Source organism: Monodon monoceros, unplaced genomic scaffold (assembly GCF_005190385.1).
Source record: "Monodon monoceros isolate NGI ecotype Baffin Bay Population unplaced genomic scaffold, NGI_Narwhal_1 Super_Scaffold_16, whole genome shotgun sequence".
Classification (NCBI taxonomy): domain Eukaryota; kingdom Metazoa; phylum Chordata; class Mammalia; order Artiodactyla; family Monodontidae; genus Monodon; species Monodon monoceros.
This window is the reverse complement of record NW_021703772.1, coordinates 81025878-81049493: the sequence shown is the minus strand read 5'-3', so window position 1 is coordinate 81049493 and position 23616 is coordinate 81025878. Positions and strand designations below refer to the sequence as shown.

The following is a 23616-nucleotide window of genomic DNA, read 5'->3' as shown; positions in this document are numbered from 1 at the left end:
TGCTGTTCCAGAAATGTAAGGTGTAAGACATTGAATGGAACACCTCTTCAGAGTTATCTCTTTTTAAAATTTCAGTGTCTTTTTCTTCTATCATCTCTTTTATCCTAAAAATCAGTTGTAATGAAAAACCTGGTTAATTGAAGATTATGTTAGTAGAGGATTTATTTATTTTTGGCTGCATTGGGTCTTCGTTGCTGTGCGCGGGCTTTCTCTAGTTGTGGCGAGCGGGGGGCTACTCTTGGTTGTGGTGCGTGGGCTTCTCATCGCAGAGGCTTCTCTTTGTTGCGGAGCACGGGCTCTAGGCGTGTGGGCTTCAGTAGTTGTGGCTCATGGGCTCTAGAGCGCAGGCTCAGTAGTTGTGGCGCATGGGCTTAGTTGCTGTGTGGCTTTTGGGATCTTCCTGGACGAGGGCTCGAACCTGTGTCCCCTGCATTGACAGGCGGATTCTTAACAACTGCACCACCAGGGAAGCCCCCAGTAGAGGTTTTTAATTGAAAGTTTTACCCGAGGTTTCAGAGAACTTGGGGTTGAACGTATAGTACTTTTTAGAGAAAAATTCTCAGCTTGTGGTCCTCCAATTAGGGTTTCTTAACCAGAAATCCACAGACATCTTGAGTTCCCATGGACAGGTTTCAGGGCCCCCATGAACCTCTGGAAATTGTAGGCATAGTTGAGTGTGTTCCCTCCTGTGCTCAGTTGGCAGATGTGAATGGAGTCATTGAGGAGGAGTTCACCATGGCCCGGCTGTACATCAGCAAGATGAAGTCGGAGGTTAAATCTCTGGTGAACCGCAGTAAACAGCTCGAGAGCGCCCAGATGGACTCCAACAGGAAGATGAACGCCAGTGAGCGGGAGCTGGCGGCCTGCCAGCTGCTCATCTCCCAGGTAGGCCACGCCTTTCTTCCTCATTTCACACCCTTGTGCTCTGGAAAATCTGCTTCCTCCGTGCTCTTACTGGGGCCCGATGGTGCATAACAGGGATAGGTGATGGACTTTGCTTTACGTAAGACTTGTCCATGGCCTCCTAGGCAATGACAGCCCAGGCTTATTTCTTAAGGCTAGGTTTAGTTGTGTGAATTACATGGATTACCTTCAGTCCCTGTTTAAAGGATGTGTCTATATATCTTTATCTAGCTAAGTAGGTAGGTAGGTAGGATAGATAGAGATATGTAATGAATGGACAAGACTGGGTGGCATCTAAAACTCCTATCAGCTAAGGCAACATTCTTTTGTCTTTTAATCTCTACCACAGGTCCAATTTAATATGGGACAATAGAAACTACCATCACTACTACTATTATTAATAGTAGTAGCAGTTAACCTTTTACTGAGTGCTTACAACGCACCATATACTATGTTAAGCACTTTACGTGCATTCTCTCACTTGATCTTTTTTTTTTTTTTTGCGGTACGCGGGCCTCTCACTGTTGTGGCCTCTCCCGTTGTGGAGCACAGGCTCCGGATGCGCAGGCTGAGCGGCCATGGCTCACGGGCCCAGCCGTTCTGCGGCATGTGGGACCCTCCCGGACCGGGGCACGAACCCGTGTCCCCTGCATCGGCAGGCGGACTCTCAACCACTGCGCCACCAGGGAAACCCGTGTCACTTGATCTTTAAAAAATTCTGGATGGGCAGGTTTTATTTATTTATTTATTTATTTATTTATTTATTTATTTTTGCTGTATGCGGGCCTCTCACTGCTGTGGCCTCTCCCATTGCGGAGCACAGGCTCTGGACGTGCAGGCCCAGCAGCCATGGCTCACGGGCCCAGCCGCTCCGCGGCACGCGGGATCCCCCCAGACCAGGGCACGAACCCGTGCCCCCTTCATCGGCAGGCGGACTCCCAACCACTGCACCACCAGGGAAGCCCGCAGGTTTTATTATTGTTCCTGTTTTTTTAAATAAGGAAAATGAGACTTGAAAGATTAAATATACTGTCCAAACTCATATAACCAGTGAAAGGCGGAGCTGGGACTCAAACCAAACTGTGTGAACTCAAAGCCTTGAAGGAATCTTCAAGCTCCTGGGGCATATGTCATTCCCTCAATGAGTAAGGCTACTCTTCTTCCATTAGAAGGGTATTTTCATTTTAGTAAGGTGGTTTCAGAAAATAGCAGCCTCGTTTCTGACTTGCCACTGACACCTGAGCTTGGTGTTTGGGCTTGAGGCTTCTGTGAGTGGTCCAGTGTGTGCTACTCACTGCCTTAGCCCAGGCATTAAAACAGCTAAAGTCATTTGGGGTAAACAGATGCCAGTATGGAATGGCGCATCTGACAGTGCTGAGAAACAGACAAAAGCACACTTCATCCTGTACTCTTTTAAACATAGGGATGTATCATCATAGAACCATCTCCTTGTCTCCTACCATAATCATCTAAGGGATGCAAATTAAAACATCAAGTTTCCATTTTATAAATAACATAATAAGCAAAGATGTATTAATATTTAAGAGATTATTCAGTGCTGGTGTGTGCTAGTGAAATTTATTGAGAAAAGTATAATTTGGTCGGTCCTTTTGGAAAGGACCTTGGGAATCAAAAACCATAAAAATGTAAGTATACTTTGGTCCAGTAATTTCGCTTATAGCATTTTTCATTGATAATGAAAATGAGAATTTTTCATTTCATATGGTATTCTCATTCCCTGATTAAAAATATTAGCGTTTATATGGAAGGTGTTTAGTGCAGTATTACTTTCATTTTACTTAAATAAAATACGCAACTATCTATTGAGAGACTAATAACATAAAGTGACGTGGAAGGATTTATGCAGCTCTTACAAAAAATTGATAAAAACCAGTCATTTGGAAAGTATAATTATATAAAGTAAAAATGAAAATGCTGAGTTACAGATCTATGCTATGCCTTACAACTTGGCAAAATATGCATTCATATAGATAAGACCAGGAATATAGGGGGAAATGGTTAATAAATTAGAGCGGTTAATGGGTGAAATTTATACTACTTTTTCTGTATTTGCTTTACTGTTTGACATTTTTATAATTTGTGAAAGTTGAGAGGAAAAACACTAAACATTAGGACATAGTACACCTCAAGTCTGATTTCCAGATCATCTGTTACACTGAAAGCATGTGCTTCTGGAGGCCCCTAATATTTGGAGGCCAAGGCAAGAGCACAGACAGAGGCCCTGAGGCCTGCAGCCCAGTGTCTCTCCTTCCATCTGGATGTATCAGCCTCCATGTCCAAGTCGAGTCCCTTCTGCACATTCTGTGAACTGATGGAAGTGTGTAACTGTGTCAGCTGTAATCTGTGTAAATGGATGATGGGAGCCGCACTGCTGGTCCTGGGAGTGGCCTTAGGGCCATTGGAGTAAGGAGTTTCTAGTTTCCCAGACTCACTGTGGTCTAGAAGAGGATGTGGGCTCCAGGTGGGCACGCTCCCTTGGCATATGAACTTTGCTCAGTGGAGTGGGATGCAGCCAGAGGACCACCCAAGTGGGGTGCTCTAAAGTGTAGGGCCCAGGACAGTTGCCCAGATCTTAGAGTGACACTCACTCAGGGTATATGAGATCGGAGTCAAGAATATTAGGACGGTTTTAGTTAGACAGTGCTTTCTGCATTAGCAACAAATACAGTTTTCCATCAGGTGCTATTTTGTACTCTGCTACAATTTACATAAAGCCAAAGATTCAGTCATAATTGCCTGGGGTTCAAAAGTAAGAGAAATCTTGGCTGTTTATTTTCTGACATGATCTAAGGAATCTGACAAAAATTTCCAGCTAAAATGCTGTTATCTCCTTTGTTTACACTCATCCTTGTCACCAAAAGCTATGCTTATAAAACAACTGCTCCAACAGGGTCCCATTTCCCAGAGGTTATTTCGTTAGATTAGAGCTCAGTCTCCAGAGTGTTCCTGCCTAAATATGAACCCTGTAGATCTGGAGGGGTGAGTGTTTGCATATTTCCATCTGCCTAGAAGTGACTACTGTCCCTAGTCAGTCACGAGCTCTCATTCATTCATTCACACCATTATTATTTATTAACTCTCTATTTTCATGGAGCTAACAAGTAGAAAAAAAAATAGATAAATCAAGCAGAAGTTAGGTGCTATAAGAAAATGTTGGGGCCTGAGTGATAAGGATCCAGCCAGGACCATGTCTGGGAGGGTGCTGGGGAGAGCTTCCTAGGGAGAGGAAAATGTAAATGCAAAGTCCCCGAGACAGGAATTGGTGTGTTTGAGGGACAGAAAAAGAAAAGACATAATATTTGAGTTCCAAAGAAGAAATCTAGAGGTGCAGTTTCAAAGAACGAAGCCCTCAGCCTTGACGTTTTCCCAGTCCCTTTCTCTCCAGCACACTCTGTTTTCTGTAAGGAGGAAAAGCAGCTTGGGCTTTGGTATCTCACTTAAGAGGACAGTGAGGAAGGGCACGGCCATGAGTGGGTCTGTGGGGAACGAAGCAGAGAAGCACATGGAAGGAAAAGGACAGACCCCAAACAAAGGTTAGAATATGCACCATTTGGGTGCTGGGGCTCAGAAAAAGGACTCAAGAACTCCTCCTCTCTTGCATTGTCCCATCAGACAGTCCCGGGCGAGCCAGGATGGCCACTTGGTAGTCATTCACTGCTGCCTTTTATCTGTTCGCTTGTTTAAAGCATGAAGCCAAGATCAAATCCCTGACAGACTACATGCAGAACATGGAGCAGAAGAGGAGGCAGCTGGAAGAGTCCCAAGACTCACTCAGTGAAGAGCTGGCCAAGCTCCGAGCCCAAGGTGAGTAACTGACCACTTTGCAGGTGTCTGATTCTCAGCCTAAATCAGACACTCTCTGGTTGGCTGGACTCATGATGTTTAATTTTGCTCGATGAAAGCATTTCTAGGTCTACTGAAAACAATGGCATAATTGGGCGGGGGGGGAGGGGAGAGAAACGTCTAGAAGACTGCCCCCACCCCATATCTGCTCCTCTTGCCATTTTCCCTCAGTCCACCCTGCTGCCCAAGTCAGAATCCTCTCCCTTCTTTACCTCCTGCGTCCAGTCTGTCCCCAAGTCCTGTCCATTCGACCTGCCAGGGGCTTCTCTGGTTCTGCTCTTCTCCGTCTTCACTGTCGCTGTCCTTAATCCTAGTTAAGAATTGTGGCCATATCCATCTACCGAGGAGCTCATCTCCAGCCTGCTCTAGGCTGACCACTGTGCTGTATTCCAAAGGAGGATTCCAAAATCAAGTTCTACCTCGTGTCCAACCCCAGGCCTCGACCCTTCCCTGGTGTCCTGTTGCTCTTAATATAAAGCCTGAACTTGCACCCATGGCTTACCTGCATCCCCCATCCTTTTTTTTTTTTTTTTTTTGCGGTACGCGGGCCTCTCACTGTTGTGGCCTCTCCCGTTGCGGAGCACAGGCTCCGGACGCGCAGGCCCAGCGGCCATGGCTCACGGGCCCAGCCACTCCGCGGCATGTGGGATCTTCCCGGACCGGGGCACGAACCCGTGTCCCCTGCATCGGCAGGCGGACCCTCAACCACTGCGCCAGCAGGGAAGCCCCATCCCTCATCCTTTGAACAAGCTCTTCCTTTGCCAGGCAGTCTCCTGACCCCCTTTGTTGAGGGAAGTGCCCAATACATAGGAAGCACTCAATAAATGTCAATAAGTAGAAGAGATTTGAGAGAAATGACTAGAAATGTAGAAATCAGAACAGGATTAAGAATGTAGGTGTTGTGGTGAAACGGGAACACACAGATCATATTATGAGTTGCAACGAAAACTGGTAGCGTCCCTTTGGGAAGCATTTTGAAAATACATATTAATAATTCTAACACTTCTCACACCTTTTGCTCCTCAAATCTCATATATTCATTGCAGAATTGTTTATATTAGTGAAAAAAAAAAGGAAAGGAAGCCACCTAAATGTCCAAGAGTTAAATGAACTATGGTATGTTGTTTAAAAGAACAATTTTTTTCATCTTGGAGATGAAGTACATGAAGGCCATGCAGCAGTGCTTATAATGCATTAGATTAAACATCATAATATGTAATTTCATCTTTACTGTGGTTATAACATTTAAAAATCAATAGATGCTTATGTTCCAAGGCCTGTAAATTAATATTTGAAAGGAAATGGTTTTGATAGGTTAATAGGATTGGCGATGGTGCTATCCTTTTTAATGTCCTTTATTGTTGTAGAGTCATTTGCCCAGTAAATACATTTTGCTTCAAATGCCAAAGTAAATTAACGATGAAAGAGAGCACACTCACCCCCGCTTTGACCTTGTAAGGTTTTCTTTATGTCATAAGGGGTGTTAGGAACAGAATGCTCCACCCAAAACTTGACATGGAAAAGAACTTTTCCCTCTGGTAAATGGCTTCTGCAGTGGTGCCACTGAGTGGAAATGGAATCAAAGCAAGAAGAGCTGAAATAAAGTGAAACAGACTAGAGAGAATACTTAATGACTTGAATGTCACTGTCCGAAATGCTTTTGCTCCCTCCACCTTGGGCTACGCATTGCCAGCTGTGCTCAGGGAGGGCCACTGACCAAGAATAAGATGGGACTGGTCCCTCCCTCCCAGAGGTGTGCCACATAACAGCCCTGCCCCCAGTACGAGGCGTGGCCTTCCTGTTTAGTCTGGAGAGTGTTATTTTATATTTCTATTTTCTTTGTGCCTATCCTTAGGCTGTTTTCCTGCTCCAGATTCTTAGAGAATACCATGGGAGGTAAATTAGCTCTTTCCGAAACTCTAATAGTGGCGCGAATCCAAACACCACTAATATTAGCAGAGTGCATTATCATGGACAAAGCACGTTTACATGTGCTGCCCAGGAGTAGCTCACCAGGCCTGGCGGGGAACCAGTCCTCCAAGGCGTGAGGTGACAGCTAGCTCAGCTGCAGCGTAACCACTCCAAGTTAGCACTTCCCCTCCAATGGCCACTGTCCCCGAAGGACTTCGATAATCTCCCAGGAGAGATCAGCCTTGATTTAAAAAGCCAGGAGTCCTCCTTCAGAGGCACGTTCCTTTATACCACGGTTGTAATTGGTTAGATAAGCTGATGTTTCACCCCATTCTTTTTTCGTTTTCTAATTTTTACTTTTGGATGTGAGTCCTGCCAGTTAAATCTTAAATCATCGTTTAAAATTCAAAACAGAAAAAATGCATGAAGTCAGCTTCCAGGATAAAGAAAAGGAACATCTGACCCGGCTGCAGGACGCTGAGGAAATGAAGGTGTGTGTGCAGCCCCTTCCAGAAGCCCAGCCCATGTTTGGACTGGATTTGCTTGATCTAGGAAAATACAACTCCTTCGGAGATGTGTGTGGCAGGGTAGGAGGGAGGCGGGTTGGGACTGGGGCTGGGCATCAGAGCTGCTCGCAGAGTGTGGCTGGGCTTAGCAATGAGTTGGAGGTGGAGGTGTCCAGGAATCCCGAGGTGTCTGTAGATAGTAGTTATGTTGTGTTGGTACATTTCTCTTCCCGTTCATGACCAGGAAGGAGAGAGCACACCTTCCAGTCACTGCATGGGGCCACTCGGCAGAGCTTCTGCAGAAATGGTCACCCGAAACAGCCCAAATTTGAGTTTTTATCTTCAACATAGAGATCTTTATTTTTGGTCATATTTTAAACAGAAAAGGAAAAGCGGGAAAGATGATAGGGAAATAAGATTTTTAGGTGGATACAATGAAATAGGAGAAAATGTGGAACTTTTGATTAGCTTTAGGCAAACCCCTCTCCTGGGTCTGCATCACTTTGGTGGAAAGGTCTCCTTTGACTATCACTGTAAATCCATGCTGTGGGCAGGCCCGGGAAATTATCTACATTTTACGGTGAGGAAGTGCAACTTCCACAGGTTCCATGGCTTGTCTGAGGTCACCCAGGTGGTAAGAGGTCCATGCTCTCTGACTGACCTGGCGAGAGAAGCCGTGTGGCTCAGATGAGCTATAGAAGGTCAGGGGGAGACCCTTTCCTCATGGAATGGGCTAATTTGCCCGTAGGGACCACTCAGTTTTATAACAGATCCTTGAGTTTTGTTATCCCTGTAAAGCATGGTGGGTTCTGAGGGCCCCGGTTTGGGGATCTGACAGCTGAGGGATATGGGGTAGGAGATAGCGAACAAGGGCTTTGTCACAGAGCCGGCTGAGAGCCAACGGGCGGCTGATACATTTCTCCCGGCCTGGGTTGCAGAAGGCGCTGGAGCAGCAGATGGAGAGCCACCGGGAAGCTCATCAGAAGCAGCTGTCCAGACTCCGAGACGAAATCGAGGAGAAGCAGAAAATCATCGATGAGATTCGGGAGTGAGTTGGCCTGGGGGCTTGTGGGGCGTTGGGGCAGACACGGCCCCTGGGCCAGCCTGGAGGTCTCTGCTTTCCCCGCCCCATGGACCCTGGGCTCTGCCCTGGTGCCTCAACGAGCTGGACGTGATGCTTCTGCGGTCTGTTCCCCACCTGGAGCCGAGCCTCTGGTGGGCAGGTGGCAGGCGGGTCCAGCTGCCCTGCCTGGTCCCCGCGGAGCAGGGGCACATTGGTGATTCAGCTGGGCAGACACATACCTCAGAAGGTGGGGATGCTGTTCCTATGAGAGGATGGAAAAGACCCCCAAAAACCCTGAATTGGTTCTGATTCAGGGTTTCTGATGGGTTAAGAAATGCTCCAGAGAAGACAGTCAGGTCCCGCTGCCTCAGCCCAACACGTACCTGAACACTGCACACCCCAGAGACACCTGCTCACAGGGGCACACTCCTTAGGGACCCGTGCTGTTGTGTGTCTGTCTGTGCTCGAGGGCATTGCAGCTGGGCTCAAGGCCATTCTCCTGTTGTAGCTGCTGAAGAGCCCCCTGCTCAGTAATTATCCCTCCCCACTCTTCTCACTTTCCCGCCTCATCAACACAAGTCCCCAGGCTGTGTTTAAATGCCCCAAATTAAACACATAAGAAAACCACTTATATTGAAATACACTTCCACCCACTGACACCCTCCTCCCCTGTCTTCCTCTTCCCCGCCACCCCAGGTCTAGACTAAAGGTTCCCTCCTCTCTCTTTCTGTAGATGAAGAAACATTTCTAGATGGGAAGCAAGATTAAATGATTTACTTAGGGTCACACTGCTAAACAAGAATCAAACTGGAGTTGGAGTTTAATTCTCTCTCAATGTCCGTGAGCTACTCACACAGCACATTTGCATTTTAAAAGCAAAAATGTAAATGATGTGATGGGGCTCTGTGCACAGTCTACCTAGGAAAGCACTTAGCATCGCCTCTCCCCTTCTTTTGGTCCACCCCTGTGCTCCCACTTATGCCGAGCTTTCCCCTTTAAGTGTGACTCTTATTTGTTATGTTGATGAATGACCCTCAGATTGTTCACCTGGAAGGGGAGGGGAGGGAAGGAAGGTGAGAGAGATGGAGGGTCTCTGAGTGAGTTGACAAGTGGGGACATTTCCTTGGCCTTTGCCTTTCACATGGGTTTTCCTTCAGAGAGTGTATAATCTGTTGTCTACAGTCATGTAGGCATGGCCGTATGAAAGGTTTTATAAGGACCGGGCTGATATAAATGGTGACCAAATACCCCCAACTGGATGGTGAGTTTCTTTTTTGCAACAGCCCCTGGACTTTCTTTGTGTTTCCCCTCTCTGCCCACTGCCCCCTTTCGCCCCCAAGACTTCACAGAACAGAACTGTCCCTGTGTCAGCTAGGGATTTGGATTTAGGGGATGTTTTTGGAGCATCAGACCAGAGAGGAAGGGAAGGTCAAAGTGGCCAAATAAGGTTCTGGGAGTGCGTATGTACCATCTGTAGGGCAGAAAAGCAGAATTCTTACTGGGCTCTGTTTTTCTGTTTTAAAATATCGGCTCCTTTCCCATCTCATTATTTTCCCTCCCAAAGCTCTTGCGCAAGCCAACTATAAATACATTATTAAAGCCTTATGTTTCATGCCTCTTAGATGTTCCCAGAAATTTCATTTTCACTTGGGCAGGGAGGAAGCTGTGAGGTTGTTCTCTGATCCCTCCAAATCTTCCAGAATTGCCGCCTTTATTGCACAGGGCTAATGGGGTTAGAACAGAACCACGTCTTTAGCAGCATGACTCAGAATTTCAGGCTGATGTGGAATGTATTGCTTTTTCCTCTCCATTTCAGTTTGAATCAGAAACTGCAACTGGAACAGGAGAAGCTCAGCTCTGATTATAACAAGCTGAAAATAGAGGACCAAGAGAGAGAAATGAAACTGGAAAAGCTCTTGTGAGTGTGCTTTAAATATTTCCTCTGTTTTCTCTCATCCTCTCGAAGTTTTTTTTTTTTTTTTTGCCAACTGCACGGCACGCGGGATCTTAGTTCCCTGACCAGGGACCAGGGACCGGACCCATGCCCCCTGCAGTGGAAGCGCAGAGTCTTAACCACTGGACTGCCAGGGAAGTCCCACCACCACCCTGCAAAGTCTTAAAAAGTCTACTTTGGTGATTCAGATACCCAAATATTCAGGTTAGGTCAGGCCAATTTAAAAACAGACCGTGGCCATTTGGGTGAGTTGGTTTGTTTTGTTGACTTATCTGCAGATGCAAATGGTATCTGTGAGAATCTCTGATGCCCCTTTGGTGGTTCACAGTTCCTTTCTGTTTTTTAGATTGCTCAATGATAAAAGAGAACAAGCCAGAGAGGACCTCAAAGGGCTGGAGGAGACAGTGGTATGTTGACATGTTTCCCAACTCATTTTAGTCTCAAAGACCAGATTGGTTTATGATCTTTTGAATTTGTTTCTTCTAAAATTTTATTTGTCCGTGCCTTTCTTGAATATCATTTTAAACATAAAACTTCCTATGGAAACATGAGAGCTGTAGAATTTATTCCCCTGGTCTTAACGGAGTGACCATCCATCCATCCATCCATCCATCCATCCATCCTTAAGACTGTAACCATGGAGCCCTGACTGAGATTTAAACTCAAATCAGTGCCTGCAATTTTACAACCTCTGTATGTTGTGACTTACTTCCATGCAACAATCAATGGATATTTATTGATCACCTACTGAGGGCTGGCATGCTTTTAGGTGCTTGAGTTGCATCAGTACAAAACAGAGTTAAGATGCTGGCCCTTGTGAAGCTGTCTTTCACCTGGGGGAGACAGACAGTGAGAAATAAGGATGTAGATCATGACCTCCATTAGATGGTTATAGAAAGTGCAGGGGTACTGGTTTGGGGTGGCCCCACTGGGAGGTGACATTTGAGCGGGAACTTGAAGCAGGTAAAAGAAGGAGCCATGGGGATGTCCGGGGGAGGAGTCTTCCAGGAGAGGCAACAGCCAGTGCCAAGGCCCTGAGGTTAGCCCATGGCAGGCATGTTGGGGTACAACAGGGAGATCAATGTGTATGTGACCAAGAGAAGGGGGGAGGGCAGGAGGTAGGCACAGAGAGGTCAAGGCCAGAGGAGGTGCAGGCCAGGTAGGGCCTTGGGACCTGCAGGGTTTGGGGCAGAAGAGTGACAGATCTACTTCCCTTTGGAAGAAGGGCTCACCATCTGAGATCCTGGTTAGTTTTCTCTGTGCTTTCATTGGGTTTGTCTCCTCTGGTCAACTTCTGTCTCAGTTGCCCTGGGGGGTAGCTGCCTGTCCCCAAGGGCTCTCAAGAGCCCTTCAAAATGCCACGCAGCCTGTGTTTGAAGACAGACACCCCAAATAGTCTCAATTTGGTGAAAACATGTCGAGTCATTTCACATGACATGCCAACAGAGAGAAACTGTTGTTTAGATACAGTCATGCATTTTGATTTCATTCCCACGTCATGGGAATTTATGTGGGACTGAGCCTGAATCCAAGAACTCGGTGACCCCAGACTGGAGGCAAGTGGTTGATCAGGGCTGGACCCGAGGCTGCACTCTGGCCGCTGGGCCAGTGTTAGCTGCTCCTCAAAGCCAGGTGTGGGCTCGGAGGGCCCAAGCCGTTCAGGACAGAAGTAGGATGACTGTTCACAGGAAGTTGGGCCTTTTGAGCCTGGTGGAGAAGACGGTGGACAGGGCGGCTGGAGGGGAAATGGAAATGAAGCCATGAAGTTGCTTCCTCCACATCTGTTCTCCTGGAGAAGTGGTACCCATAATCATAGATAATTATAACAATTCAGAAGTATATTGCACATTAAAATGTCACTGTATTCCCACCAGCCCGAGATCAATATTTCAGTATCTTTTCTTCCTTTACACCCTCGCCCTCTTTCATGCACACTCACGCAGCACACACACCTTCCGTGCCCACACCCAGAAGCTCACTCTTCACTCCTCTCTCTCTCACGGCCTCACCCACGCTCGGGCACAATCACTTATTCTTTCTCACACACACATCTTCACACACACTCACACCCACAGGCCCTCACATTCACAGTCTCACGCCTGTGTTCATCCACTCACAAATTCTTACACACTCACCCAGCACACCCCATAACATGCTGACACACACATTCACACTCATTAGTGACCATCCACACTTTCTCACTGGCACACTCACACTTTTGCTCATTCACTCTCACACCCTCCATCACGTCCACTCACACACACTCATCCCACGTGCTGACTCTCTCCCAGACTCACAAGCTTTCTGTCTTTCACACTCACTCATGAGCATGTTCTTTTGCCCTTTTGAATGTTTTTTTTTGTTTTGTTTTGTTTTGGCCTCACTGAGCGGCTTGTGGGATCTTGGTTCCCTGACCAGGGATCGAACCCATGCCCCCTGCAGTGGAAGCACGGAGCCCTAATCACTGGACCTTCAGGGAAGTCCACTGAATACATGTTTATTTATTTATTTATTTATACTTTTGGCTGTGTTGGGTCTTCATTGCTGCACGCGGATTTCTCTAGTTGCAGCGAGCGGGGGCCACTCCTCGCCGCACTGCACAGGCTTCTCGTTGCAGTGCCTCTCTTGTTGCGGAGCATGGGCTCCAGGCACACAGGCTTCAGCAGTTGTGGCACACAGGCTCTAGGGTGCAGGCTCAGTAGTTGTGGCTCACAGACCTAGTTGCTCCACGGCATGTGGGATCTTCCCGGACCAGGGCTTGAACCCGTGTCCCCTGCACTGGCAGGCAGATTCTTAACCACTGCGCCACCAGGGAAGTCCACTGAATACATTTTTAACAACACATTTTCCTCACTAGCCTCCTCCACTGGTTCTCCTTCCCCCGCCTCCCCACCCAGCCCACTCACCTATGTTCCCACCCTCACATCCATTCTCCCCGGCCCCCCTACCACACATACATGCTCATACAACACACTTGGTCCCTCACACGTGGACGGACCCACTAACACAGCCTCCCACGTTCCCTCTGCAGCCCTCACTGCCCATCCACACACATCACGCACACACACGCTTTCAATTCCCAAACTGGAACCCCACGGTCTGTGCCATTCCAGACGTGGGTGGTTTTACTTATCCTTCCATCACATCCTCCCCAAGCTGTCAGTGTTCCTCAGGGGCAGGCCTGCTGTCCTTGGCTGACCCTTCCTGAGCCCCCCTTAGCCCTAGGCCTGTGCTGCCTCCTGGACTGTCTGGACAGGGCCCGGGTGGGACCTGCCACCCAGGGGTTGGGGTCTGTGAAGCCCACTCCAGGGGGCGATGTTGGGAAAGGCCAACCAGCCAGTGGGGACGTCTCTGGGGTCCCAGGAAGCCATCTGGCTTTAATAGGACACTTTGTGTGGGCTCTGGGGCTGGACCTCTCCTCCTGCTGCGTTGATGGGCCTTGTGTCCCCACCTCTCTGGTCACACCCTCGCTGTCCCCTGTGACAGGAAGCTGAGCCCTGAGCTTTTACACAGAGGGCAGCGTCCGTGCCAGGAAAGGCTTGTGACTTACTTCACAAGGGAAGGGAATCGGGGTGGGTGAAGGAATGATAATGGATACGATGGAGGAAAATTCATTGCCCCAGGAAGCCAAAATGGGGTTACGCAGGCATTCATGTGCAACTTATCAACTGTTTCCAAGGTCTTGAACAGCCCCTCCTAAACTGTTTCTTGAAGGTACCTAAAAACAAACAGTAATGAGAGAAAGTCGCCAAACTCCGGACTCTGGATTATTTGGTGTTCGGCCTGAAAGAATCGCCTGGCCCTTTGACAAGACACCCGGGTCTTCTCTTCTCATGTCCCTGCAGGGTAGTGGCGTTTTTCATGGAAAGTATTTACTGTGATTATAGTTCAATCAGTAATGAAATCCCTGAAGCGGGAGAGAGAGCTCGCAGAGCAGGGGGCCGAGGCCGAGCTCCCTCGGGCAGGGGCACAGGCAGCACAGCTACATCACTGAGAGCTCGGAGCAGCCCCCCTGCACCTGCCGGCCAGTGGCTCAGCTCTGGGCACGCACCGCATGCACGGCGTTCCTAACAGCAGGCCCGCTTGGCCTCCTGCAGAAAGTAATTTGCCTCATCTAAGGAATCAATTGACTTCAGGTGCTTTTTATTTCAACTCAATTATGGAATTGGACCCAGTAATTTGACCTTAAATTAACATAGAACCTTTATTCAAGAAACTTATTATTTCCATGGCTTTAGAGCCTGTTCCTTCCTTTTCTCTGTGAGCTTGTGTGAGCTCCATCCCTTGACATTCTGTGTTAGAGTAGGTCAATTTAGACAAACTGAAAAACAAACGCGAGTGTATTTCTCTCCTTATGGGAAAATATTTTTAAGGGAACTAGTCGTACGTCCTGTGGTAAATACATGGAGACTTAAATGGAAGGAAATATTTTGGTTTTCTGATTTTGTTAAACAGAGGTCACCAGATTTGACTTAGACCTTTGTCTTAGCAATCTAATTCCTAAGGGTTCATTAGTAGAAAAGACTCCAAAATGAAGAAAAAAAATGCTCCCAAGAAGTTAATTTCGTGAAAGTTATAACAGCAACCAAAGGAAGCAATAAAAGTCTAATGAAGAAATGTCTGTCAAGTCTAATGCATCAGTACATTAATACTAGCGAATATTTATTGAATGCTTACTATGTGCCAGAAATGGTTGTAAGAGTTTTATAAGGATCATCTCACTGAAGCTTGATAACAGCAACTATGAGGCAACTACTATTTTTATCCTCATGTTACAAATAAGAAAGCTGAGGCACAGAAAGGTTAGATAAGTTGCCCAGGGTCACCCAGGTGGAAAGTCCATAAGCTCAGTGATGTAAAGCAAAGGAGCATCTGGACCACGGCCAGAGGGGTGTGGAAACATGAAAAATGTCGGTCAGTTAGGGTGAGAGAAACGGTGGCTAACTTTTCATTTAAATTTGTTAGCATTTTGTATAACATGTACACAATAAGTTAGAGGGAAAAAAGAGTCCATTCTGGTACAACACAGCCCTCCAGGAATTTTTATGAGAAAACTTTTGAATTTTTGTGGTTGAAGGGGAAAAAAGGTTCTATTTAAAACGCAGCAAATGAACAGGCTTTGTTCTAGTTTACACTTCATTGTTTGAGTTCCCAGTCTCTGAACTTTGGGGTGCCCGTGAGAAGATGCCAGGTGGGGGAGGATATGAGTGGTGGGCAGGTCAGAGGAAGTGGTGAGCCCCATGGCCTCGATGGTTGGCTTACAGAGCTTTATGGAGATGTCTGGGGTTGATGGTCTGGTGCCAGCTGTGTCATAAATTCAGCGTGTTCCCTCATTTAAGTGGCATTTTAACAATTTTCTCTTCCAGTCTCGAGAGCTACAGACTCTGCACAACCTCCGTAAACTCTTCGTCCAGGATCTGACCGCCCGGGTTAAAAAAGTGAGTTCTAGTTTGTGTGAATGGGACTGAGAAGAAAAGTTGGCCAGAACGAATCATTTTCAGTTGAAGTATCACTTGCTTAAATCGGGGCTGGTTATGCTTAAAAAGTAATTGCTTCATGCCAGAGAATGTGATTCAAAGAATGTGCTGGAGGGGGAAAAATACTTGGGAACATTTTTCCATCTGATTTTTCCTTCTTAGTACAAGGAAGTTATTGGGTTGGCCAGAGAAGTTCGTTAGGGTTTTTCCCATAACATTTTATGGAAAAACCCGAGCGAACTTTTTGGGCCAACCCAATATCCTTTCAAACGAACACATATTTATCTGGCCACAGTGTGAAAACCTCTGAGTGTTGCAGGGAAAACCCAGAGGGGTCTCATCAGACAGCGTGGCCCTGAAGCCTGGTGAACGATGTCAGGAACGTGAAAGTCAGGGGCTAGAGCCTCATCTTTGCTTGTTAAGAGGCCATGAGGGGCCAGGTCAGAGTGTACGAAGCACTTTAACATCCGGTGTCTTGTTTGCTCTCCGCAGGAGCCATGTAAGTGGTTCTTAGTGTTCTGTTTTACAGCTGTGGAGGTGGGCTCAGAGGTTACGTGACCTCCCGAGATCGCGCAGCTGGGGAGAGCCAGAGATGGGATTGTAATCCAGGTCTGTGTGACTCCAGAGTCTGAGCTTCTTTGGTCCTTGTGCCACACACAGTGACGGTGATCTTGGGAGTCACTGAACGGTGAACCCCCAGAGCAGCTAGCAGAGGTTTTGGGAGGGGGGAGGGGGAGGGGGAAACAGCAAGGGGGCTATGCTTTAAAGATATTTGAAAGTGATGGATGAGGGGCAGTGGGCATGCCCAGAGGTGTGACAGGATGGACGGAAGGTATATTTAAGAAAAGCGTGTGCATGGGGGTCTGTGTGAAGGAGCCAAGGAAAAGGGATGAAATATATTATAAAAAAAAAAGAGGAGGTGACTGATGGAGTTGGATCTGAGAAGACAGAATTGATGGTATAGGGGAATGTATTAGGCTTGGTAGATGGAAAGGGCCCACTTTCCCAGAGAGGAGACGTGGAGAAGCCAAGATGGAGACATTCGTGGGGAAATATATGACACTGGGAAGAGATGCATCTGAAGACTTGGATCTTCTCAGTTAATGTGGAGAAGAAGGTGCTCAGTGGAGAAGAAGGAAGAGAATGGGAAGCCCACAGAGACTAGAGGCGGCTCAGGCAGCTGTGGGGGATTTGCTGGGGATGAACAAAAGGATGCTGAGCGGTGTGGGAGTGTCCAGCTGAGGGTCAGAGCACGGATTTGTCGTGGCACCTGACAGCACGATTCTAGTGAGCTTGGGGGCCTGGAAATAAAAACAAGGAAAGAGGGTGGAGAATGATGGGAGGTTTCAAGGTGGCACTGGTCAGGCAGGTAGGTAGTGATCACCATCATCAAAATAGAAATGACTGGAGGACCTGGACCAGGGAGGAGAGAGAGGCCAGAGCAGAGGTGATGGAGACAGAGACTAGAGAGGTTATGACAAGAACCAAAAAGGCTCAGTTGGAGGGAGGAGGTGCTCCGAGGAGGGTGCAGAGCTTGAGATCAGACTTCCCTGACTTCACATTATAAAACTCTCTAGGAAGAGCCTATTCCTAGACCAGTGGTTCTCAAAGTGTGGCCACCTGGCTAGCAGCACTAGCGTCACCTGGGAACTTGCTAGAGGTGCAAATTCTCAGACCCACCCTGGATCCACTGACTCAGAGACAAGGGTAGGGCCCAGCAATCTGAGTTTTAACAAATCCTCTTCTGGGTTTGAGAACCCCGGATTTAGATCAAAGAGACAGGTTTGAGATGCTCATATAGACATCACGTCTCAGAAAGAGAAGGGTGATGATCTCTTCTCTAATGAGACAAAGCAAGCGTGCTTTGCCATTTTGGGACTCCAGGATGTGTTTCTACATGTATTTCCCAACTTATCTGGCCACTCAGTGTGGCAGTGCTGGGAGAACAGTGTTTTTATCAATCTCAAGACCTGATAAATTTCGAGAGTTGATCCAGCACGGCGCGCAGATGCCGTGACTAGTCTGAGATGGATTCATTAAGTAATTTCATGGAATTGGAAGCTGAAGGGACAAGCAGAGGCCATTGAGACTTCCCAGTTGGGACCACAGACACTTTCCCACAGCTTGATGACTTGTTATCTCACTTGTGATGTTTGAAATGAAACTTGGGTCTTGGGCTTATGTTGTTTCTTTTTTTAACATCTGTATTGGAGTATAATTGCTTTACATTGTTGTGTTAGTTTCTGCTGTATAACAAAGTGAATCAGCGATACATATACATATATCCCCATATCCCCTCCCTCTTGCGTCTCCCTCCCTCCCACCCTCTCTATCCCGCCCCTCTAGGTGGTCACAAAGCACGGAGCTGATCTCCCTCTGCTATGCGGCTGCTTCCCCCTAGCTATCTATTTTACATTTGGTAGTGTATATATGTCCATGCCACTCCTTCACTTCATCCCAGCTTCCCCTTCTCCCTCCCTGTGTCCTCAAGTCCATTCTCTACATCTGTGTCTTTATTCCTGTCCTGTTGGGCTTATGTTTTCACACTAGTTCTTCTTAATGAGTTTTGGAACACTTCCTTTTGAAAAGAAAAGAAAGCCTCTACCTGCATGCAAGGGAGAGGTATATTTCACAAAGAGAGCTGAATCCCTCAAAAAAAGATTTGAAGTTTTTTTGTCAGCAGTCCAAAGAAAGAACACTTTTGATACCGATCAAGGAAATTAATTGGGAAGAAGGTCGAGTCTAAACTTTTAGAACCACTCTTCATTTTCACTTTCAGAATAACCTTTAGTAAGATTGGGGGTTTTCTTTCGAACGGCTCATCCACATGATGTTGGGACTGGGGGTGGGCAGTGTGGAGGCCTGTCCCGCTGACCCCTTGGTGTTGATGCAGAGTGTAGAGCTGGACAGCGACGAGGGAGGAGGCAGTGCTGCCCAGAAGCAGAAAATTTCCTTCCTGGAGAATAACCTGGAGCAGCTCACTAAGGTCCACAAACAGGTAGGAGGGTTGCATCATCTTCCTCCTGCTTCTCTTTCTCTCCTGGAGAGAAGCCCTGCTGGATTCGGCCCTAGTGAGGGAGATGACTCTGATACAGAAGGTAAAAGGACAGCACATCACTAGGGAACATCAGTGCTGGAAGGGACCTGGCACTCTTTTAGTCTTCAGTGACTTCCCTTGTATAGAAAATACTTTTTTTTTTTTTTTTAAATTTTATTTTTTGGTCGTGCCGCCTGGCACGCAGGATCTTAGTTCCCCAACCAAGGATCGAACCCGCACCCCCTGCAGTGGAAACGCAGAGTCTTAACCACTGGACCACCAGGGAAGTCCTAAAATACTTTCCTGATGGAAGCCAAATATAAGGAATTGAATGTGAGCTCTCTGGGGCTTGGGGAGCAGGGTGTTGAGTCGTGTCTTTTCATCCTGCCTCCCATCCCAGCCTCCAACCCCAGCTGGCCTCTGTCTCCCGTGATGCTTTTCAGGACCCTCTGTGGACCCAAAGTCTCCACAGAATGCAAAGTGGATGCCACCGAGCTGGGTCAGGCTCCCTCTTTTTATAGATGAGGAAACAGACTGGGCGAGGAAGCCACTGGCTTCATCCCACACGTGGGAGCACTGGGGCCGGAACCAGCTCCCTCTCTGCACTGTTACCCTATTTCTTGGGCATCCTCTCAGGTTCCTGCAACACCCTGGAGTTTGTCTAGAGTGACAGAGTGACAGTGTCCAAACCTACCGGTGACTTAGGCAGGTTATTTGTCTTTCTGTTTAAATGCTGGAAGGTTCATGACGGTTTTCCCTAAATCCTCAAGATTTGGGATCTGATAAAAATGGTCCAACATTTTGGACCCCGTGGCCCAGGGGATGTCATTTCTCTTTGACTTGTTACATCCTCTTCAACATTACTGATGACGGCATTTTTCCCCAAAGGGAGGATGACAGATTCAACATGGTTGAAGTCATTCAAGCAAATTGTTGATGAGAAATAGAAAAGCAGAAACTACCAGGGAACTTGAAATAGAGCTCTGAAATTCATTAATTATTTTATTCATGAATTCAATGAATATTTATTAAAAACCTACTCTCTGCTGGGCACTGGAGCTGGTGCTGGGTGCGGAGGGACACAGGAGTAAAGAAAACAGGTGTAGACCCAGCAGTAGTTCAACCTTTGTTTAGCACTTAAGATTCTCAAAACTTTTCCTGATCCATTTGGATTCCCACAGTGATCCTATTTATGTAGCCTGTAGACTTAGAGTGGTTGAGTGACTCACACCTGGTCAGATGGCCAGGCAGTAACAGATATGGCTCTTGAGCCCATTCTTAACCCAGGGCGAGCTTGCTCCTTCTTAACTGAGCGTCTTAGGTAATGAAAGAATGAGCAGTATCCCTGAGTTACCCGTTAGCCTCTGGATATGTTGCAAAGTGGGGTCCAAACCCGGTGCGACAATGTGTCCTGGCTTGGAAGGAGGCCTTCAGAGAGCTGTAGAACATGAATGCCTTTCACTGAGCGTGTCTGAACTGGCTTCACATTTCTTATCTTTCACATGTGAATGTACAAGTAGTCAATTTTCTCTGGCAAGTCCCCCCCTCACCCCCCAAACAAAAGAGGCAGTAAATCCCACCCACGCCTGAAAGTTTCCTACAGCTGGAAATGGCTTTTGATTCTATCGCACACCCCTTCCCGCTTTCTCGTACCCGTGAATCCTGTGTTTGGCAAATTGGAGCCTCAGGGTATGGGATTTTTATTCCCGTTGGTCCCACCGTTTATGGTCTTACGGACTCTCCAAGACGGCCCTGGTGGAGTGCGCGGGTGGTGGTTCTAGCTGCTCTCCTGTCACCTTCTCAGCCCCCGCAGTGCGTCTGCCCAGCCCCCCCGCCCCGTAACTCCCCACCTCCCCCTCCCGCCGCAGCTGGTCCGGGACAACGCAGACCTGCGCTGTGAGCTGCCCAAGCTGGAGAAGCGCCTGCGTGCCACGGCCGAGCGCGTCAAGGCACTGGAGAGCGCACTGAAGGAGGCCAAGGAGAACGCCATGCGGGACCGCAAGCGCTACCAGCAGGAGGTGGACCGCATCAAGGAGGCTGTGCGAGCCAAGAACATGGCCAGGAGGGCCCACTCGGCCCAGATCGGTACGTGTGCCCGCACCCGGGCCCTTGACAGAAGGCGAGGGCTCCTCTGGCTGGAAGCTCTGGGCGGGGCGGCCCGGCTCCTCCCGGCACCCAGCGTCCATGCTGGGAGGATGGGGTGGCCAGGCGTGCGCTTCCTTACACTGAGAGATTCTGGGGGACCTTGTGATCGTCAAAGCTATTGAGCTGAGCAGAGAAGGCGGCCAGCCCTGGCTGCAGGCAGAGGTGTTTGGCTGTAAACAGACAGAGGTATACTTTCTCCGGAATACCGGGATATATGGCTTGCTCAGGAAAGCCCGAAGGCCCCTTCTGTTCTGCACCCGGCAGAACCATGAAGGAGCTACGTGTAGCCAGAAGCCTCAGGGAGAGCTGCTTGCAAGCGCAGCCTTGGAAATACTCTGGAGAGAGCCAGGCCTGACATCAGTGAGTGCAGGGGGCCTGGACATCCAGCCCCTTCAAGACCTGGATTCGGACCCATGCAAAGAATGAGAGTGTGCCTGTTGAGTCATAGTTCTTGGGATAATGCTGTGAGAGTAGAAGGGATTTAAGGATGTTCTCTAGAGCGCTTCTTTCTTTCTTTTCTTTTCTTTTCTTTTTATTTTTTAAACTGAAACATCTCCAATAACATGTAATATTATTTCTCATCAGATATTGCTGTGCAGATGTTACGTAAACCAGCAACTTCACGTTTCTAGTTTTAAGATCATAACTTACATTAGTGGTTCATTGCATTTATTGGGTCTTATACCCTTGGACTATCTTACTGAAAACTGTGAACCCTCTCCCCCTAAAATGCATCACAGACAGAATTCTGCATCCAGTTTCAGGGAGACACTGTCGGAACCCATTGGGACCCACGGATCTGTCTCAGATACAACTGAAAGTCCTCTGTTTCTAATTTTCCTTGATAAGAATTGAAATAATTGATACACAGGGTCTCTCTGTCCCCTAAGCACTGGGTGCCTTGAATTAACTAACTGTACTAATTGGAGGGCAAACATCCCACTTTCAGAAAGGTCTGGTGATTGATGAGAATTGTAATGTCGATAAAAAGTGTGCCTCTTGGTTTTCGCATGTGACCTGGAGGTATCTCGGCACGGCTGTTTAAGTCCTTTCTGAATGTCTTTTCTCTCTTTTCTGTCGGTTGGATACAGCCAAGCCCATCCGCCCTGGACACTACCCAGCATCGTCTCCAACGGCCGTCCACGCCATCCGAGGGGGAGGAGGCAGCTCTTCAAACTCCACTCACTACCAGAAATAAACACGAAGTGAGTCCTTAGTGTCAGGGGTGGCTTCCGTCCGGGGCAGCCCTGGGGTTCTCCCTGCTTCTGCCTGGCTCTCAGCCATGTGTGTGTGGACCTGCAGTGGAGAGGAAAGGGTGCAGCTCTACCCCAGCACAGGCCCTGGGGCTTCAGGTTATCAGGGGCCTGGGTCTACCTTCAACTCAGTGTAGGACCTCAGGGTCTTCCAGCTAAGGTCACCTGGTGCCAGGGACCCTCCAGGGACGGGCAGGGTGCGGTGAATGATTCATCCGAGCTTTCTTTTGTCTGCGGGACTCCCCTCTGTAGCTGGCATCCAGAAGGGCATTACCTGTTTGTCAACTGCTTTTACCCAGAGCAGGCAGGTGTGGGTGCCTGCTTTAAGTCTCAGGAACTGAATATAAAGAAAGAGCCAGATAATAGAAAGTCACTTTTTTTTTTTTTGCGGTACGCGGGCCTCTCACTGCTGTGGCCTCTCCCGTTGCGGAGCACAGGCTCCGGACGCGCAGGCTCAGCGGCCATGGCTCACGGGCCCAGCCGCTCCGGGACACGAACCCGTGTCCCCTGCATCGGCAGGCAGACTCTCAACCGCTGCACCACCAGGGAAGCCCTAGAAAGTCACATTTTTATAATTACTCTCTGAACGCAGCAAATGGAGTCTTTAAGAATTGTGCAGATTTATGTCTAGGTGGGTCCAGACCACTCTTTGCTTTGAGATGGCGGTCTGAAAACTTCTCTTCCCACACTCCACATGCCTGACATTGCTATACCAGCACAAGGGAAAAAGTGATGTCCTTTTAGAAAAGAGAAGGAGAGAGCACAAGCCTGTCCTCTTGTACTTGAGATAAAGAGTTTACTGGTTGGGCAGGGCAGACAGCTAGGTGGCCAGAAAACTCTGTTTAGAGAAACTCTGACTTTGGGCCAGTAACCTGTAGATGGGAGGAGGTGGATCCTAACGTTGACCTTGGAGTCTTCGTCCGCACTAGGAAAGCTTGTGAGCTTGACAGCAAAGCCGTAGCAATCAGGGGCAACTCAGGAGAGCGGTGGTTCCTCACCCAGTCCTTTTTGCATCAAGGTAAGGAAAGTGAATATGAGGGGCTGGAGACTCCACTCAGGGGGTACAACAATATTGCTAAGGCTCAGACTAAAACTTCCACGGAGGAAGCTTGGCGGCTGCACCCAGATGACTTTCACCTGCCCTGCCCCAGGCAGCATGTCAAGGAGCGGGACAGGTCGAGGCAGGCCACGGGCGGGCAGCGTGCCCACCACCTTCTGCAGTATCCTGGGAGGGTGGATGCAGAATTATCTTGGCTGTGGGCCACCCTATTCAGATGCAATCTCTGCTTTCAATCAGAAATAAAGTAAAGCTGGATGTTATAAAATTGCTTCTGACTGCACGTTATCAGTGTCGGGGATGACACTTGAAGGGAACTCTAAGAACAAATTGGGCCGCTTAGAACAGAAAGCCTAAAGCAGTGGTTCTCGAACTTTGGCGGGTGTCAGCATCATCTAGCACACCCAGACACCCAGGCTCCTTGAAGTAGCACAGGCCCAGAGCCT

General features: G+C 48.1%; 1 protein-coding gene across 2 annotated transcripts in view; it reads left to right on the top strand.

The window, feature by feature from the left end:
- Positions 1 to 23616, top strand: part of KIF5C (kinesin family member 5C) — a 164198-nt gene that overhangs the window by 126013 nt on the left and 14569 nt on the right. Inside the window, exons 16-25 of one of the 2 annotated variants that reach the window (XM_029225565.1) lie at positions 697 to 885; positions 4611 to 4728; positions 7093 to 7169; positions 8123 to 8232; positions 10064 to 10165; positions 10548 to 10608; positions 15568 to 15639; positions 18572 to 18676; positions 20584 to 20800; positions 21952 to 22065. In XM_029225565.1, the coding sequence (XP_029081398.1) occupies positions 697 to 885; positions 4611 to 4728; positions 7093 to 7169; positions 8123 to 8232; positions 10064 to 10165; positions 10548 to 10608; positions 15568 to 15639; positions 18572 to 18676; positions 20584 to 20800; positions 21952 to 22058 (1158 nt within the window). In that variant the 3' untranslated portion in view covers positions 22059 to 22065. Of the gene's footprint in view, positions 1 to 696; positions 886 to 4610; positions 4729 to 7092; positions 7170 to 8122; positions 8233 to 10063; positions 10166 to 10547; positions 10609 to 15567; positions 15640 to 18571; positions 18677 to 20583; positions 20801 to 21951; positions 22066 to 23616 lie in introns of those variants that run through there. The other variant, XM_029225566.1, reaches the window with a different exon arrangement.